This window comes from Lytechinus variegatus, chromosome 1 (assembly GCF_018143015.1).
Source record: "Lytechinus variegatus isolate NC3 chromosome 1, Lvar_3.0, whole genome shotgun sequence".
Classification (NCBI taxonomy): domain Eukaryota; kingdom Metazoa; phylum Echinodermata; class Echinoidea; order Temnopleuroida; family Toxopneustidae; genus Lytechinus; species Lytechinus variegatus.
The window spans coordinates 35,349,632-35,370,659 of NC_054740.1; the positions used below are offsets into that span (position 1 = coordinate 35,349,632).

Below are 21,028 nucleotides of genomic sequence, written 5' to 3' on the forward strand. Positions count from 1 at the left end.
CCAAACTTCATTACTTTTAATGACTTTTTACCTTGGTCATGTGACCTGATACTCGCTCAGGATGTACAGTGATACTTGAATACTCTAATGTGTAGGTTTTATGAACTAGACCACAACAATTTAAGAATTATGATGGTAATATCACAAATCCCCAAAATGACCAAAGTTCGCTGACCTTTGACCTTGGCCATGTGACCTGAAACTCGCACAGGATGTTTAGTTATACTTGCTTACTCTAATGTTCAGGTTTTATGAACCAGATAAACTTTCAAAGTTATGACGGTAATTTAAAAAATACCCCCAACTTGGCCAAAATTCATTTGACCCTAAATGACCCTTGACATTGGTCATGTGACTTGAAACTCAGGCAAGATGTCCAGTATTTTTTTGTGTTGCCATGGTTTTACAGCAAAAAAAAACCACCATGCTTTAACCGAATTAAAATCAAAGTCAAAGTATTGGTTAACAATTTCCGTTTAAATCAACACTATGATAATGTAATTTGAATATATAAGTTCTATTCATAGATCTAACATGATACATTTAATTAGTAAGTAGTAATTATACACAATCATAATCATCTTAAGGTCTCCATAAATAAAACTATTAGTATGGCACCCTTATTAGCAACAGTACTGGTTACCTGTAAATTTCAATTTTTTAAGCATCCATAATATCTATTTCTTGTAACGGTTAGTAAATTTTGTACCAATTTACTATTGTTAATGCTAAGGATAGTGACATAAACCTCCTCACGAAATATATCACTCATATGTACAATAAATTTACCAATTAGTTTTGTAAATATAGTGAATTTTGTAAGGACATTCATAGATAAGCCGATGCAAATAATATAAAATTGAATTTACTGTTTAAAAAAACATTGTCAAACTACTATGAATCATGGACCTATTGGTCCGTGATTGTATTAACATGTTAATTCAACCACGAATGATTTCACTATTTTATCTAATATAAGTAACCATGCACACGTGATATACACTCCCCCATAGGGACTTAAGATGCGGAATACCCCAAGGTTTTATCCTCGGGTCCCTTTTATTTACTTTGTATATAAATGATCTGTGCAATGTTTCTTCGAAATTGAAATTTATATCACTTGCAGATGATGCATCTATTTTTATGTCACATGAAAATAGTTGATATTCTACAAGTGCAATTTAATAATGAATTAAAAATGATGACTTCTTGCTTGACCAGTAATAAACTATAAATTAATATTTCTAAAACACAGTATATGGTTTTTACAAATAAAAAAAAACTGCAGGTTCAATTAGCAAATTTTAGTGTAGCAAAGGAATCGCATGTCAAATTTCTTGGTATCATAATAGATAGTAAATTGCTATGGAATCGTCACAATGATTTAATTTGTAAAAGATTTTCCGAACCGATTATGCAATTTTCCGATTACTGCTTTACGAAATTATGTATTGCGCACTTATTGCACCTTTTTTAAGTTATGGTATTCTTGCCTGGGGCAGTGCTTCACATCTGAATAGAATTTTCAAACTTCAAAAACGTGCAATAAGAATTGTAAACCATTCATCTTTTTATGCTCATGCAGCACCAGTTTTTAGGTCTCAGAGGATTCAAATTTTTTATGACTTGTGATTATGAAACCTGAAAAATGTTTATGTATAACTGTTATGAATATCTTTTACCCGAATCAATGTGTAATCATTTAGTTTTAAATCGTAATGTACATAATTATACAACCAGAGACAATAATGATTTTCATATACCTAAAGGACCAAATTATTCAAAAATTCATTTTTTTATAGGGGGCCATTAATTTAAAATACTATGTCTTTATCAAAGGAAATTAGGGATAGTTGCTCTCTTGATGTTTTCAGGAGGAATTATAAATACCAAGTCATCACTGTATACTTATTCTATTGTTTACTTAATTATTATTTTGATTGTTTTGTTTGTATGGGTGAGTTAGGTAATTCTTTGACATTCTCTGCTTATTTTTTTTATTAAATACTATGTTATTTTATTTGGGTCGGCGTATATAAGGTTAATTTCTTTTTGGCTGCTACCCTTTCACTATAAAAATACTTGATTTATGTCTCTGTTCGATTTATGTCATGTTTGTACTATCTACATTGTTGTTTTTATACTGAGAAAAGGAAATTGAATTGAATTGAACATTTACACATTTTGGTGTAATCCTTAATGTTCGTGCCAAGTCTAGGATTCGATCCATGATAAAAACATTTTCCCTGTTTTCTAAAGTTATAAACAGATGATAGCTATTGGCTAATGTATATGCAGCAGTGGATGAACCGAGCCTGGTCTGATCGGTCAACCATCATCTCCATCATTATTAAAGCCATTTTAACTTCCATGACGTTCATTATTTGTTCTCTGTGGAGGAGCGTCGTTTCAAGAAAGTATCAACGAAGAGGAAACCAGAAAACACTCCAAAATTTATCAAGAGAACGACCCCGGTCGCTATAAAGATGGTTTTGAAAGACCTGATGCGCTCAAAGAAGTTACCTAATAGACAAAAAAAGAAAACCAAATTATTTAGATATTCGGAAAATATTGAGGTTTCAAAGAGACTGGCATCTAACAAGTAATGGTTGAACATGTGGCATTTCCTTCAATATCTGTGTATAATCATAAAACTTTAGAGTTTGGGATATTTCACTGCCCAAATCTTTCTGTCAAAGAAATGCATTATGGATAGACTTGATTACTTTAAGAAAAAAAATACGATAATCACGTTTTACCCTCATTTTACAAAGCAAAAGAATCTGTAAACCACTGAAAGAAGGTCTATTAAAAGCCTTTCATTGAAACATATACAGTTTGTCGAAATCCCTCGATAAGTTTTCAATCAGTCGAATTTCATTTAAACTTCAAAGTGTTTCATGATTCGTCACTCGTCAGTAATTATTTTTTTGTAAACTTCTCATGCTCTGCACAGCGTCTTGAAAAATTCATCGTAATCTAAGTTGAGGAAAACTTTTCTTGATAGATCAAACAGCCTTGATCTATTATTACCGAGTCTTTCAATTATCTCTACACTCATTTGCAAATTATTTTTAGAGGTATTGTAGTTAGACAGATTCAGAGATCATAAATTAATCTCTCGTGATTTTTTCCAGAAATCATCTTTGATCGATTTCCCAGTAGCCTTATTGATCTTTTAATCATGGGCGGCACCTTAGGGGGACAGGGTACACACACTAAGAAAAATAGGTTCAACTTTGCACCTTTAAAGGTGAAGACCAGATGTCACACTGGGCGAGTGGAAGGTGCAACTACGCTCGAATACTCGCTCTGCACCTTTTCTCGCGAAGTTGCACCTTTTTTGCTCCCTTATATTTTAGTGTGTACCACCTAGATTATTTTTCAAGTACCAAAAAAGAGGGAAAACAAGACCCCCAAAAAGAGGGGCGGGGGAAAGGAAGAAGAGTTTACAAAAGGGGATCTGAAAAGATGGAACCCTCTTCCGTCTTAAAAATATCATGGCGCGCCACCCCTAATTACTGACAAATTCGCATAACATAGATTACAAAAAAATCTGCTTTAAAATACTGCATGATTTTTGTGGTGTGTGTCTTTTTTCAGTAACATTCAAGAGATAAACTGCATTCTCCAGGTCTTGAGACTGTTGGGATATCTTAATTTGTGGTCTTTCTGCATACAGCATCTCCGCTCTATTGGGTGCAATTTAAGCCTACATACCTGCAAGTGTTGCGGATGTAAGAAGTATTACTCCACTCGTCATGAAAGATGTCGCCATGGCAAGAGGAAAGTTTTCCTTCTTTACTTTCATAGCTAAATAAGCGTAGAGGGAAGAGGTTGAACCGTAAATTCCAAATCCTACGAAAAATGAACAGATTAGAAAGTGAACCAGCGATGAGCTAATAGGATGTGCCAGCAGCGCCATAGATGATACTCCTGTGTTGACTGAGAAAGCGTGAGGTGCTAGGTATGGATATTTGTACAGGATTCTTAAGAGTACCAGTCGACTGATGATGCCACCCAAAGAACCAATCATGGGGAGATATACTGCTTCATTCTCATGGAGACCGACTGACACTCCATACGATGAGGAGAAAGTGATCCAAATGGCGAAACATCCTTCAAGAATGATTTGACAAGGGATAAAAATAAATGTGAAGACGATTTCCTCTCTGAATAGACTCAAAGGTAAAATTGATGATAACACTTCTGCAATCGAGTTTCCTGTCGGATTGGATTTTTGAGATTCCGTGTCTTTTCGAATCCTACTTTCATCGCTTGTCCCCTCGTCAGTATTGAGACTTTCAGTTCGAAGTTTGTTCTTTCGAAGATAGGTCTCGTCTTCTTGATCTTGCAATAGAGTCGATCCCTCGTCACCATCCTCTCCGTAGTTATGTCGTTTCTTCTTTTTGACTGCAGGTGGCCGAGGTGCTCTAAAAGTGGCGCCAATCGCTGCTTGGTAGAATAAGATAGCACTTAAACAGAGCAGAGCTCCCCTCATACCGTATGCTTCCAGACACAGAGCAGCTGTATAAGGGAAAATGATACCTCCAATCTGTCCTCCCATTTGTGTAAAGGTTATGGCCATGCCATACTTTTCCCCAAAGTGTTCACGCAAAATAACAGTTGAACTTTGGCATAACGACGACGAGAATAACCCTGAAAATTAAAAAGTAGAATATGACTGTAATGGCAAGAGATAAGGGACGGCACTTGGGGAATTCAATAGGTTCACTCAGCCGTGACTGCTGAACAAAAGAAGTATGACGTAACAACACATTAGCATAACAATGAAGAGTTGAATAGGGGGAAATTAGCATAACAATGGGGGTGGATAGTCTGGAAAGATGGGAATTCAATAGGGATGATTAGCATAACAATAGCGAGTGCAGGAAGATCGGATGGCCATTGAATAGGGATAATTAGCATAACAGTAGCGAGCGCGGAAAGATCGGATGGCCATTAAATAGGGATAATTAGCATAACAGTAGCGAGTGCGGAAAAATCGGATGGCCATTGAATAGAGGATCATTTAAATAACAAATAAGCGCAGTGACGTTGTTATGTTACGTATCGGTTGGAAGCTACGAAAGCGTCTCCCTGGAAACGAATCAACAAACACAACGTTGAATGGAAGGATTAAAGAGTGTAGTTGTTGGAAAGTAGATGTTGGGAAAAATACTAACAATGTATAAATAATAAAGTGAAAAAAGAGGGAGAGGAGATTTATGTGAACGAATAAAGAGGAATTTTGACTTACCTGATCTGAGTATCTTCAGGTGAGCATGCATGTATTTCAGCAATCATATAAAATCTTGTCCATATTTACATTGTTATTTGTCCTCCAAAATTAGCAAAATTAGTATTATACCCGGGCATGTAGATCTGTATATTGTCCATATTTATAGTGTTATGGAACAATGGGTTTTCAATAGGTGGAGCAGGTGGAGCTCCACAGTGGGTTGCTCCACAATGACGCCATACCTAAAAACGGATATGATATCATCATGACTATGCAAAATGTCATTGTGACGTAATACCTATATATAGATATGACATCATCTAAATGATAATGAAGAGGGGGGATGTGTATCCCCCACCCTCCGCACATGAAGCAAGCTAGTGAGTGCTTGCATGATCATTCGAACGTAACGATGGGCCTATTGCACAACTTTTGAAAATATTGCATCTTGTTTGTACGTTCACACAGCAGCTAGTGTCCACAAGCACATTTGGGCCCTGTCTTTGAAGAGTTACGATTGATCCAATCAATCACAACTATGGACGGCGCCAGCAATGTCAACATCTGTTATGCATGTTTGTTCAAAATATTTTCTAACTATGTATATGCATGCATTCCTTGTTTTCTGTGAAATTTAATATGCTTCTCTTTGTTTACAACATATATTGTGCAAATTTCCCATAGAAAAAAATATGGTGGAAGGATTTGCATAGAGAGATACGATTGATTGGCTCAATCGTAACTATTTCTAAGACGGGGCCCTGATAAACATTATTGGGTATTCCCTCAAGCATGACGTCAATATTATGCCCACTCGATCGGTCGTGGGCAACGATATTGCACAACGCTGAATATTACATGGTAGGGTATTAAAGTGTGTCATTGAATATTCCAAACAAATAACGTCGTATACGAACAAAGTTGATTTTGAGCATTAAATCTTGACTTTGTATACTCTCAATGAAGTAGGGGAAGTGATATGATTTTCCACGCTCATGAAACCGATGCATGCTTGATCATTCGTGCATAACACAAAATCAATTCGACGTTGCACCATCCAAGAATGCATTGCGTAATCTGAGAAGTAAAGACGTCATGAATCCTTAGTAAGCTCCCAAATATTGAGAATCATCAGTATTGTCATAAATTCCTACACGAGGTCTGTATAACTCTTTAAACTATTGGTAGTAATAAAATATGTACTCCAATATCAAAGTCATTGGTTGTTCCTTGATTTAAAACAGATTTAACTTTGTCAATTCTATCAATATGATTCAAAGAAGTTCGAATCCTTTACGGATCTTGGGATTCGTTTAGTGGATTTACGGAATCGTTTAACGGAACTATGGATTCGTTTACGGATCTACGGATTCGTTTAGCGGATTTATACGGAATCGTTCAACGGAATTACGGATTCGTTTAACGGATCTACGGATTCCATTACGGATCTACGGATTCGTTTATGGATGTTAACTTCATTTATATTATAAGGATACGATTGATATCACTTTGCTTCAGTTCTGACCTAAACAGCATCGAGTCAACATGAACCCTCTTGATATGTCCAACCGGCGTTACGCATGTTCCCAATGCAATAGGACCTTTAGTCGGAAGTTTGATGTGCAGAGGCATGAACAAAAAGCTCACCCTGATACAGAAGATGAAGGCAAAATTAAATCTTCCTACGCTGAAGAAGGTACAAGTGAAGAAGGTACAAGTGAGGATGATTACTCCGAACCACCCTCTCAAACTCAGGGAGTTGAAGAATCTAGTGATTCAGAAAACGATGGAGAGGATGAATCGTCAATGTCAGAGACAGATAACATGGATGAAATTGAAGACAACCTTGCTTACCAAGTATGGTTAGAGCAGGCCATGACAGCCACCAAGGACCTGAGAGATGAAAAATATCAGAAATATATTTCAAAGGGAATGGAAGAAGAAGACGCTAAAGAAAAAGCACACGTGAAATTACTGTGGGCCGTCAAACGCATCTTTTTCGATCTTTACTCCCAGTTCTTGCAGCAGAACGTTAGCCTAGGAGAAGCTGACGTCAATCACGAGATCGTTTCTGATCTCAAGGAAAGACTAGAAAATGGCATGGAATTCCAGAAAGCCGTACAAAGAGTCTTAGCCAGGCATGGTCCACAATTTGATGGTTTATTCCAGTTTCAAGATGGAGGTGACGATGACGACGATGATGAAGAAACAGAGAGTGAAGATGGAGTCTACAACTAAAGGCACAGCACCACCTTGTCAACAAAATAAGCTAAGAACTTGAAGACGCCGTCAACATAAATGACAGATTGAACTCTATTATTTCCATCGTCAATATTCATACCAGCCATAGGTCTACATGGATTGTGTTACAGCGAAGATATAACAGTTAACAATTATTTTGTCTACACAATACGTACTTAGATCACTTTTACCTTTGTATCAAAATCTGCTTTGTGTATATGTCTGGAATTAAAATGGAATAAAAATGAATAATAATAACATGTATTGTACAGTGTTCTATGTTATCACCATGTGGGTGAATGGAGTTGACCTGAAGCTAGTGCCATCTATGTAATACAGTTTGTGTGAGTCAGAAAGCCAATAAAGAGAGACGTGTATGCGGGTCAAAATGAAAACTATGGAAGCATGAAGTAACCGATTGGAGCGAAGACGCAAGGATTAGTTTCTTACATTCTTCGCTTTGTTCGAAAAATCAAAAGTTTTTTTCGACCAAGACATCGCTAAGTAGTTTGCTTTCTACCATTTAGCAAAATAACCTATTGGAGCGAAGATACAAAGATTAGTTCTTGCATTTCTCGCTTTGTTAGAAAATCAAAGGTTGTTTTCGACCGTGGCATCTTGAATAGTTCGAATTCTTTCATCTATTATAATATAGATAGAAAAGAAGATGCAGTGAATAGTTCTCGTATTCTTTGCTTTCCTTTAACAAAATACCGATTGAAATAGATTGAAAAATCAAAAGTTTTATTCGACCAACTAGGTTTATATGTATAGTTCACTTTCTACCATTTAGCAAAGTAACCGATTGAAGCGAAGAAGGAAATATATCAATCTGTGTTAGTTTTTTTTATTACATTCATTTTCGATAAATTTGATAGAGATAAAATGGCTCGATCTTCAGAGGTATCATTTAGTTTCCGTGAAGTCGAGGCAACCTCGCCTGTTAACAGGGCTGCCCTTAGGCTACCAGGATTTTCTTCCTACGAGGCATTCTACAACTGTTGGATTTATTATCCTACCTTTATTGCGTCTATAATATACAACCTTATAAGAAATGGAGAAGATTATGAAGAACTGGAGAAAGTGCCAAAAATAAAAGGCAAAAAAAACGATGGAAGCGATGACAATTCAAGGGGTAGCAAAGGACGTGATTTGGGGAGACCGCGGAGACATGTTGGACCGATATGAAAAAGATTCCGTTCAGGGGATGGTGTCTATCGAGAATCGTTGCGTAGCGATACCGGGGTGTATCATCTCCAATCAGATTGGACATATCAAGAGAGTTCATGTTGACTCGATGCTGTTTAGGTCATAACTGAAGCAAAGTGATATCAATCGTATCCTTATAATATAAATGAAGTTAACATCCATAAACGAATCCGTAGATCCGTTAAACGAATCCGTAATTCCGTTGAACGATTCCGTATAAATCCGCTAAACGAATCCGTAGATCCGTAAACGAATCCATAGTTCCGTTAAACGATTCCGTAAATCCACTAAACGAATCCCAAGATCCGTAAAAGGATTCGAACTTCTTTGAATCATATTGATAGATTTGACAAAGTTAAATCTGTTTTAAATCAAGGAACAACCAATGACTTTGATATTGGAGTACATATTTTATTACTACCAATAGTTTAAAGAGTTATACAGACCTCGTGTAGGAATTTATGACAATACTGATGATTCTCAATATTTGGGAGCTTACTAAGGATTTATGACGTCTTTACTTCTCAGATTACGCAATGCATTCTTGGATGGTGCAACGTCGAATTGATTTTGTGTTATGCACGAATGATCAAGCATGCATCGGCTTCATGAGCGTGGAAAATCATATCACTTCCCCTACTTCATTGAGAGTATACAAAGTCAAGATTTAATGCTCAAAATCAACTTTGTTCGTATACGACGTTATTTGTTTGGAATATTCAATGACACACTTTAATACCCTACCATGTAATATTCAGCGTTGTGCAATATCGTTGCCCACGACCGATCGAGTGGGCATAATATTGACGTCATGCTTGAGGGAATACCCAATAATGTTTATCAGGGCCCCGTCTTAGAAATAGTTACGATTGAGCCAATCAATCGTATCTCTCTATGGAAATCCTTCCACCATATTTTTTTCTATGGGAAATTTGCACAATATATGTTGTAAACAAAGAGAAGCATATTAAATTTCACAGAAAACAAGGAATGCATGCATATACATAGTTAGAAAATATTTTGAACAAACATGCATAACAGATGTTGACATTGCTGGCGCCGTCCATAGTTGTGATTGATTGGATCAATCGTAACTCTTCAAAGACAGGGCCCAAATGTGCTTGTGGACACTAGCTGCTGTGTGAACGTACAAACAAGATGCAATATTTTCAAAAGTTGTGCAATAGGCCCATCGTTACGTTCGAATGATCATGCAAGCACTCACTAGCTTGCTTCATGTGCGGAGGGTGGGGGATACACATCCCCCCTCTTCATTATCATTTAGATGATGTCATATCTATATATAGGTATTACGTCACAATGACATTTTGCATAGTCATGATGATATCATATCCGTTTTTAGGTATGGCGTCATTGTGGAGCAACCCACTGTGGAGCTCCACCTGCTCCACCTATTGAAAACCCATTGTTCCATAACACTATAAATATGGACAATATACAGATCTACATGCCCGGGTATAATACTAATTTTGGAGGACAAATAACAATGTAAATATGGACAAGATTTTATATGATTGCTGAAATACATGCATGCTCACCTGAAGATACTCAGATCAGGTAAGTCAAAATTCCTCTTTATTCGTTCACATAAATCTCCTCTCCCTCTTTTTTCACTTTATTATTTATACATTGTTAGTATTTTTCCCAACATCTACTTTCCAACAACTACACTCTTTAATCCTTCCATTCAACGTTGTGTTTGTTGATTCGTTTCCAGGGAGACGCTTTCGTAGCTTCCAACCGATACGTAACATAACTACGTCACTGCGCTTATTTGTTATTTAAATGATCCTCTATTCAATGGCCATCCGATTTTTCCGCACTCGCTACTGTTATGCTAATTATCCCTATTTAATGGCCATCCGATCTTTCCGCGCTCGCTACTGTTATGCTAATTATCCCTATTCAATGGCCATCCGATCTTCCTGCACTCGCTATTGTTATGCTAATCATCCCTATTGAATTCCCATCTTTCCAGACTATCCACCCCCATTGTTATGCTAATTTCCCCCTATTCAACTCTTCATTGTTATGCTAATGTGTTGTTACGTCATACTTCTTTTGTTCAGCAGTCACGGCTGAGTGAACCTATTGAATTCCCCAAGTGCCGTCCCTTATCTCTATGGCAAGCAATAAAATCTATTCATGTTTTGTCAATGATAATTCTGACTTCATGGGTACAATGTGCTTGAGGTGAGAAACTGGAATATTATAATGAACAGGATCTTCCCCAAAACTGCCGTCATAGCATGTTGAAAGAAAAAATCAAAAGGATATAACTATCATGAAGTAGAAAAAAACTAACTCGACATATTGTCCCGAATTCACAAAGGTGGTTTTGAAAACCCACGGTTGAGTCCATGGTTTATGCAGATTTCTTGCATAAATTACGCTTAGTTTAGCGCTTATCGGGCGCGTATGTAAGAAATGTCCAATGCTGATGCGCGCTTTTGTCACAGTGCGCCAAATTGACGCCTGTAACCATGGTTAGATGCGCTATTTTATTCATGAATCCACTGTTTGAAGAGTGGACTCATGAATAAAAACAGTGGACTCATGAATAAGATAGCGTATTTAACCATGGTAACAGGCGTCAATTTGGCGCACTGTGACAAAAGCGCGCATCAGCATTGGACATTTCTTACATACGCGCCTGATACGCGCTAAATTAAGCGTAATTTATACAGGAAATCTACATAAACCATGGACTCAACCGTGGGTTTTCAAAACCACCTTTGTGAATTCGGGCCATTGTATCAGTCATTTTATTCATGTGTACTTCCCAAAGTTTTATGTAATTTATATTATTTTTTCACTACTTATATACAATAATTTATTCCGAAGTTCTATTGCGGCTGTCAAAATAATTAGAGTACTATAATCTCTAAACTGATAAATTAGTGATCTAACACCTTTAATCTAAAGTAGGGAAATATCTGATCTTCATGCATAAAGTAAAACATTCAAATATGCCACTGGTCTCGACTCAGAATTTCGTGTCCGATTCTGAACTCTTCTTCAGTTCTCCAAATCAGTTAATGGCGCAAAATTATTCTTGCCAATTGGTGTTCAGGGCCTTCGTATAGATTTACATGACATAGGACCTTGTCGTCAATCTTTGAAGTGTCCATATACTCCCCCCCCCCTCCCCCCAACTTTGTAGACCTGTAGAGGCGTCCAGAATCGGATACAAAACTACCATCAATTCAACATCCGGTGGGTGTTTCATGAAAGTTGTCAGCACTTACTAAACTGTCAGTGCTGACAATTTTAGTGAAATCCTTGGTATTGATTGGCTGAGAGGCACTGGCCTCTGACTGTTCCTATGGTAACTGTCAGAGAAAGACAACTTGTCAGTGCTGACAACTTTCATGAAACGGCCCCCGGTCACCTAGATTCAGGACTAGGCAGTACCTGTAAAGAAGAATGAGCATCCCAGAGAGAGTGCTGACTGACAGAAGAAGGCCCCCATCATAGATACTCCTGATAAGAACCCGCCAATTGATGACACACAACGATGGCCAAACTTTGTCGCTAAATAATTACTCAGAGGACCTGCACCGATTTTCATGGAGAAAGTTCAGAATCTTCATTTAAGAAGTGTTCAAACTGCGAAACATACTGTGTCCCGACTATAAAAATTCGAAATGACAATAATGATTTGCCATCGACAGCATTGTGCTCAAAATACGAGTGTCTCTGACTCTGAGCATGATTTGATATGAAAAGAAAAGGAAAACTTTGTATTTTGTGTCATACCAATTGTCATGATTTTTTTTCATTAAATTGCGAAACTGAAGACGAATGCCAAGACATTTATATGCCACGATCCGGCCCTTGAAAAAAAGTTGGGACATTGGTGTGACTTTTACCAACATTATTTTATACACATGGGCCCGTATTCTGATAGCAGGTTTAACTTAAACTCAGGTTTAAAGTTGTGGTTTAAGTATGGATAGCCAATTGTTACTCACTAACGGTAGGGAGATATCTATCATATTTCAGCTCATTTGGCTCTCAAATCATTCATAATTGTCTAGGAAGTCTTCACCATCAATGAATCAGGAAAGAGCACAGTAAACATTAGAAATGTACAACTTATTAAAAATAATTGATACTTTTGGCTTCCATACTTAAACCATAACTTTAAACCTGACTTCAGAATACGGACCATGCATGCTATCTAAACAGTCTTGGCAAATCCATGTGGCAAAATAGGCTTATATGCTAGCCAATAAAAATGTAACCCTTGGAACAAGTGGGCTTGTGTGGAAAGAGAAAAATCGAAGAATGAGATCAAAGAAAGTTTGAGCAAAATCGGACAAATGAGAAAGTTATGAGCATTTAAATGTTGCGATCACTAATATAACGATCCTCCTATTGGCAATGCGACAAACATGTGTGATGTCACATGTGAACAACTTTCCCTCTGATGGACTATAAAATACCCCAAATGTTCTTTTGCTCTTTCTTATGGTGATATACGCTTTATCCATAATATATTCTTTGAAAATCTGTATTACAAGCCCTCATATAGAAATGATTCATGATCTATTGGTAGATGTAATAAAAAAAGGCATTTAAAGTGAAATATATACAAAAGCAGTGGGAAAGTTGTTCACATGTGACATTACAGATCCTAATCGCATTGCCAATGGAGGATCTATATTACAATAATGATCTAAACTTTAAATGCTCATAACTTTCTTAGTATTCATTCAATTTTTCTCGAGCTTTCGTTGATCTGTTTCTTTGATTTTTCTATTTTCACACAAGCCATCTTGTTCCAAATGTTTCTTTTTCCTTTAAGAATTCATCGCTTTGAAATTATGACCTATATGCACCCAAAATGTCTGATTTACCATAATGTTTACAAAAATGACGGAAGTGAGTATTTCTGATAAAGAGAGGCTTAAAATTTGCATGGGGCTAAAAGAGTATGCCTAGATTGTCCCAGATTGTCTACTTACAGGCAATATAAAACAGCCCAAGCTGCATTGGAACAAGAAATCCAACCGTTGTGTAATTCATCTGAAACTGGAAGACCATGGCGGGAACGAGAACAGAAATAGCTTTCGTCATACCGGGGTAGATCATATGAACAACAAACTTTCCTAAAGCAATCACGTAGCGCCATTTCTCTGTCGTTTCTGAACTTTCCGCCATTTCGAAGCAGATATATCTGAGGGCGAATTAAAAAAAAAACATTTTCTTAGATAATAACAATGCATGGTTAAATCATTCCTTTCCGGAAAATATTGACCTGTGGACACTGTTATATAGATATCAAAGACTGAAGGTTGGCCTTTTTTTCCTCAAAATGGCGATCCTTTTGAATTACTCGCGTAGTCGACTTGTGTAAGACCTCAAAACAATGGATCGATATTTGGGAATGTTTCATCAATTATTGTCCGACAAGTTGTCAGGTTTGACAACTTTCCTCGATTAAGATTGGCTGAAAAGCACCGTTGCTATGGTAACTATCGACTGATAAGGCAGGACTTGTCATATAAAACGTCAGAGAAGTTCATGAATCGATCCTCTGCTCATCTGATATTGTCATAATAATTATAGGACTATCCTAAATATGGAATTTCCAAAGCGTACTTACATCGAGACTGCATTCGATATGATGGCTGTTGATGTATATAACCCCTATTCTAAAGACCAATACATATAATAGATAATAGAGTCCCAACAAAGCCACATTTTATTGGAGATAAGCGAATCGCCTATTGACCCCGTCAGAAATTTTTAACCAAGGTGCATGACGAGATTTCAAGCGGAGCGGCCGACCGAAAAAAAAATGTATTTTGGGGATCCTAAATATTTTAGGGATTTTTCACACGTTAATCTTGAATCATCATTCTGCCCTTTCACGCGGTAAAAAATCGTTAGTTGAATGATGATTCCAGTGAAAAATAAGGCTAAAAACGAATATTTAGCACATGTGAAACCAAACTAGAACATGATCAGATGATCAGTCACGATAACAATAGCAATTATAATTACAATGATGATTCAAGATTCACGTATGAAAAGGCCCATTGTAATAAATGATTGCGATTGTAATCGTTACCGTAATAGTGTTCGTGATTCTAATCATAATTATATGTTCTAGTTTGGCCCATTTCATACGTGCTAAATATTCTTCATTAGCCTTATTTTTCACTGGAATCATCATTCAAATTACCAAAAAAAAAATTACCGTGTGATAGGGTCGTTACTTTCATTTCGGGCAGTAAAGTGGACATGATTTTTGTACAATCTTTTTCTGTCTGTCAGCCTCGAGCGCTCTTTGGGTTTAAGGTGGTTTTTGTATTTTTTTTTCTTTTTGGGATGTCTTTTCTGGCCAACATAACGGGAAGAATGACCAGCTATTCCCTGGCTATGCACTAATACTAACTTCTTTTGAAAACCGAGAAATTATACAAACACATTTTTTAAATCATGTATTTACCAAATTAACTATGGACCCGTCATCCTGAAATTTCCCCATACATAGGGCTTATAAGCTTAGGTTTATAATACACAGAAGAATCTACCGAGAAAAGTGTCCCAATTAATGTTCTTCCTCAAGGTGTTGGGTTACTTTGATTGGAAAATGTGTATTTTTCGTGATCTCATAGCGAAATAAATGTGGATGCTGAAGAATGCTAAAATTGGGACTAAAATTAGAAATGGCTATACGGGTAAAATAAGATTTAAAATAATTATTTGAATATTAATAGACGTATACATCTACTTGATTTACCGTAGAAACCCCATCATACAAATAAAAAAAACTAAGATCGCCTGCATGTTAGTTCATTGGTTTCATGACGAAGAACAAACTTTTTTTCACAATGACTATATCCATGTATACTATAGTTAGTTGTGATTTTGTATTGATAAAGTGTGGTACTATCTGTATCGACAGCGGGGGAGAATCGGTTTTGTTCACGACGATACAAAAGCTTGAATGATATGTTCAACCCCTATTCACCCATCCTGCAAGTTAATATTTCTGATTCGGTTTTATCTATAATTGTATAGGCCACAAAGCAAACAATACCCGTGGCCTTTCTTGGTAAGAGTATAGGCCGGCAGTATATATTTATACGTGGTAAAAATGGAAGAGTAAAGGCAATGGTAAAAATGGCGGAGGTATATAGACATATATCTTTGTTCGCTTCACTTCTTTGGTTGAGTGCTTAATTGGGAAGAAAATGTCGAACCAATAGACCAGTTCGTATACGAACTGGTCTATTGGTTCGACATTTTCTTCCCAATTATACGAACTGGTCTATTGGTTCGACATTTTCTTCCCAATTAAGCACTCAACCAAAGAAGTGAAGCGAACAAAGATATAGTTACTTCATAGAAATTTTGATCAAATGACCTTTCATTATATGATTGGCAGATTTCAAAGCAAGATATTATGTTAGCATGCTTTACATAGCAGGATGAGGACTAGACCTGGGCCCTGTTGTACAAAGAGTTACATTGATCTGATCAATCGTAACTATATGGAAATCCATTAGTGTCATATTTTTTTCTACGAAAAAATTTGCACAATGTCCTTTTTATGCAAAGAGAAGCGCAGTGAATTTTCCAAAAAACAATGAATGCATGAATATACATCACAGCTAGAAAATATTTTTAACAAACATGCATAATAGATGTTGAAGTTGCTGGCCGTCCATAGTTGCGATTGATCGGATCAATCGTAACTCTTTGTACAACAGTGCCCAGGTATAACTAGCTAGAATAACACACCAATGAACCCTCTATGAATGTAAATTTTGTTCCATTTCTATTTGAATGCATTACTCCGTATAGTAGCTCCATGATTACATGCTGTACGTGCCGTACTGAGCAAACTGTGAAATATCAGTCGTTCGTGGACGCATCATTGTTTTTTTGTGGATGTGAATGAAGAACACAATTCAAAAGAATATTTGAATAATCAAGACATAAAAGTTGGTGCTCATCTCATTAAATGTTAAATCACCATGTCACTTAAGTACCAATGACCTTCCTCTGATCATGCGCAGAGTGGACGGAGGGGCCACCCGTATATAAATTATGATAATGAATGATAACTATCTATAGATAGGAAAATGCCATTTTACCACCGCCATTTTACCACTGCCTGTGCCATGACGGCCATTTTTACACTATGTATACTATTTGAATTATCAGTGAAAGTCACCTTGCAGAAGATAAACATGCATGGTTCTTGTCATAATGTCCTACTTTATGGTTGGTATATGTCTATACAGTATAAATCCAAAGCATAATTTATGCATACATTACAAATCGTCAAATTTTCATTATTTTTAAGCCGTTACTATAGGATAATGCCGAGTTACTTTATTTATAATTTGGACTGGAAAATACATTTTTTTACTCATGAGAAATGAATATGGAATACTAAAATTAATTTTCAACACTATAACAACGGTTACAATTTAGACGTAACTTAACAGAGAAATTTCGTCCAATTAACATACTAGAAAATTTCTCTAGCTGTTAGCTCGTTGTGTTGAGATAGAAGCACTATATATACATAGAGATTTTTTTTTTAAATGATGATACCACAGTGTGAACAAAAACGGTTCTCTCATACTACAATCATGGAGAGAACATGAAATTTTCTCTGAGCATTCCAAACCGCCTGCTAGAAGTAGATCAGGGCGTCAAGTCAATGAAGTCAAAGGGGTGTTAGAAGGGCACTCTGAGATGAAGGAGAGTGAATATACCCTCATTTATTTCTTTCCATAACATACAAACATCATACATTAATTTTAATCATAATATGGCTATGTGTTGTATGTTGGGCCCGCATATAGGTGGTATCGTATACAATTTTGCACGACAAGCACAGAAATGACTAATGGTATAAAACTTTGAAATAGATGTGCTACATGGGATTATTTGGTCAAAGGGAATCTTTATATAATACCAGTTACTTGAAAGAAAAAGAAATACCTGAGATTACTTCATTTACAAGTGATAAGCAATTATGTAACATAAAATGGCCGTTTTTGCATGGTGGTAGACGAGGGGAGCATAAATTTTTATTTCATTAAGAAATTAAATATGTAACATCACAGTCTGCCTAACTATGTAATAGTTTTGGGGCTCACTGGCTTATTCTTTAATCACAAGTGGGTCAAATTTGAACTTTTAAGTTTAAAGGATACCCAGTCGGTGGTCGGTTTTATCTTGACACATAATTTTGGTACGGACTCTAAACACGCAATGTTTAGGGCAAAAAGGACATCGATCCTTTATAAAACATTTTAATTTTGTTTTATCATTCCCCCAAATTTGACCCTTAACACGTAGCTTTCCTAGTGAAATAGATACCTTTTTTCATTATTTTTGTGTTTTTGACACCCTTTTCACGTTACGTACGTAACGACGTGCCCTATCTTGAAAAAGACATCCTTTTTACGTGTTTTTGTAAGTGGCCCCCGGGAGATAATGTTATTAGATAAATTTAACGAAAGAAAAAATTGTCCCAAAAAGCCCCAAATCATCTTTTAAAAAAATGGAAACCGAGAATAAAACAAAAGATTCACGAACAAGAGCAGAGCACCGGAATGTGTGGCCGCAAGACTGTTGCCAACACCGGGTGCCAACAGTGAGCTAAAGTCTCCAGTCTCGTATCCGAGGAGATGTGTTTGTGCGTTCTGAAGTGTAGAGGGCGGAATCCACAAGGACCAGTAGAGGCCCGCGAGTTTTTGAGTCGATTACATTATCTGGATTTGGATCATACATCTCTATGATCTGGATCTGGATGTAATACAGTGCAGGACCCATGGGTGTCGATCACGGGGGGATGGGGGGGATATATCCCCCCTAATATTTCAAGTGGGGGGGATGGCCTGTATTATCATCCCCCCCAATAATTTAGGGTAGAAAAATTATAATGATGATGAAAAATGAAAAGTTTGATCATGATGATTATAGTATGCCATCAATCAGTTTGTTTCCCTCGCAATTTGTGTATATTGTTATTAAATAAAAACATTCTTTGTCAAGACTATTAAACAGATGGGTGGAGGTTCAAGATGAAAAAGAATGAAATGTTTATATATCTGATAGTTTTTAACACATGATATAAAAGGACCCCAACGAAAATCAACTTTTGTTGATAGGGTGTTCAATCCCAACAGTGGTGAATAAATTAATTTAAATAAATCATTAACTCAAAAGGGTGGAAAAATAAACGGGAGTAAAAGGGTTGCAAGATAAATAAAGGAATGACGGTAAGCCCGATGGCGCACGAGAAGCCACACAGGTTGTAATTTGTGCTAGTTTTAATTGGTCCGAATCTGCATTTTATCATCATGCATTAAGAAGAATAAAGATATTGCCAGTCAGGTTAGATTTAAGAGAGAAGTTGTATACACATAGGCGTCGATCCTGGGTGGGGGGGGGGCAGGGGGTGATCGCCCCACCAATGAAAATATTGGGGGCAAACATATCGTTTTGCCCCCCCCCCCAATAATTCCGCATGTGCAACTAAAAAATAAAATAGGATTGTAATGCTACACTGAAATCAGCAAGCGAGATTGAGATACCAACTCGATTTTGATTTAAAATCGTGCTCAAAATGTCTGCTTTTCAGATTGGAATATAAAAATTTTCAGCTCGCGCTTCGCGCTCGCATCATGTACCAAAAACCCATACTTTTCATGATTATATAGGTGAATATAATGTCCCGTTTTCAATTCTAAACCTCAAAAGAACTTTGATTTTGCAATAATCTTTTGTTGGATATATATCTTCCATTAAAGTGTCCTTTTTTCCAGATCAAAATATCAAAATTTTCAGCTCGCGCTCGCATCTATTGTTCTTCTAGATACCCATCTTAATCATTGGTACCAAAAATGCTTAGAATATCAAGCTTTCAGGTCAGAATATAAAGAAATTTCAGCTCGCTCTCTAGTGAGATACATGCATCGACCCTCCTCATGAGTTACTACAAACAAACCTAAACAGGTACATTTTTCCTCGGCTGTTTTCATGACATACTAAAAAAAATTTAGCTCGCGCTTCGCGCTCGTATTGTTGGTGAAGGTGAGGTATGTGTCTCTTTCTCATATATATATATATATATATTGTGATCGAGCGCCTTTGGAACGTTGATTCATAATTTTGGCCCCCCATCTGAAAAATGGATCGACGCCCCTGTGTATACATCATGCTCAATAAACAGATCACTATGTACATGATCCAGTCAATTTTTGTCATTTTTTTCTTGGTATGAGTTTAGAATAGGCTTACTTGTAACACAAATTGAATTTTCAAAAAAAATTATACAAGTATAGTACACTACAACAATGAAGGAATTTCCAAGAACACCATGCATATCAACCACTCCCAAATGTCCTAACTTGTGATTTTAGTGGGGGTAATGTTGAAATATCCCCATCCACAAGAACATTTGTGTCAATCATCCCCCCCAACCAAGAATACCGATCGACACCCATGGCAGGACCGTTAGGTATAACGCACCGGGTTAGAGAGGGCGCAAATGAGTTTAGTAGAAACGTAGGTGGCTTTCCTCGATCTTGGCTTTAAACACCTCTGGCAATGTACTGCTGACAACTTCGTTAGTTGATTCCAGGCCAACGTTGTAATCACAAAAAAAGAATTTCTTAACTGCTCTTGAGAAACACTTGGAGTTATTTGTAACTTGTTTCTCTACCACATTAGTAGCATCAAAGTTTACAAATTTCTTAGCTTTGATATTACGTTATTACGTTTGGGTCTTGCTTTAATAAGAAATTTATCAACAGGAAGGGCAGGAACCAACCCCTCGACCACTTTGAAGTAGGATGTAAGTTTCAGGACTTGGCGTCTTGAGGCAAGAGTAGGCAGGTTGAGATTCTTTCTCATCTTGGTAATCGAACCTGGTTCTCGAGAGCTGTAGTCGCCACAGATGAACCGTACTGCTCTACGCTGTGTTTTCTCCAGACATTGAATGTCCTTCTGAAGATCCCAGACACATGCACCATATTCCAGGATAGATCTGACTAGTGCATGTATGCTGTGCGCTTGCAATTCTCTGGGCAGAAACTTAGGTTCCTTCTGAGTAAAGCAAGGACAGAGTTTGCCTTCCTCACAGCTTTGTTGATCTGGGGTGACCACTTCAGATTGTCGGCTAGTGTTACTCCAAGATATGAATGTTGAGATACATGTTTAAGGTGTAGAAGTATGAGGTTTTGGCATTTATACTCATAACTTGGCACTTGCCAGCATTGAACCTCATTCCCCAGGTGGATGCCCAGCTTTCTAATGCAGTAAGGTCCTGCTGCA

The 21,028-nt window shown here is 36.9% G+C and overlaps 1 protein-coding gene across 2 annotated transcripts; it reads right to left on the bottom strand.

Annotated features, from left to right (window-relative positions):
- Positions 1–1,735: 1,735 nt before the first annotated feature.
- On the bottom strand, positions 1,736–14,082 carry LOC121412687 (monocarboxylate transporter 1-like). Of its 2 annotated transcripts, none has more exons than XM_041605474.1 (4): positions 13,684–14,082; positions 12,128–12,268; positions 3,721–3,858; positions 1,736–2,523 (listed from the first exon to the last, which is right to left on the bottom strand). In XM_041605474.1, exons 1-4 carry the CDS (start codon positions 13,877–13,879, stop codon positions 2,381–2,383), a joined length of 618 nt encoding a protein of 205 aa, XP_041461408.1. In that variant the 5' UTR covers positions 13,880–14,082; the 3' UTR covers positions 1,736–2,380. The 2 variants fall into 2 exon arrangements, with proteins under 2 accessions (XP_041461408.1, XP_041461402.1); XM_041605468.1 differs by having other exon boundaries at positions 3,721–4,659; positions 13,684–14,074.
- Positions 14,083–21,028: the final 6,946 nt, after the last annotated feature.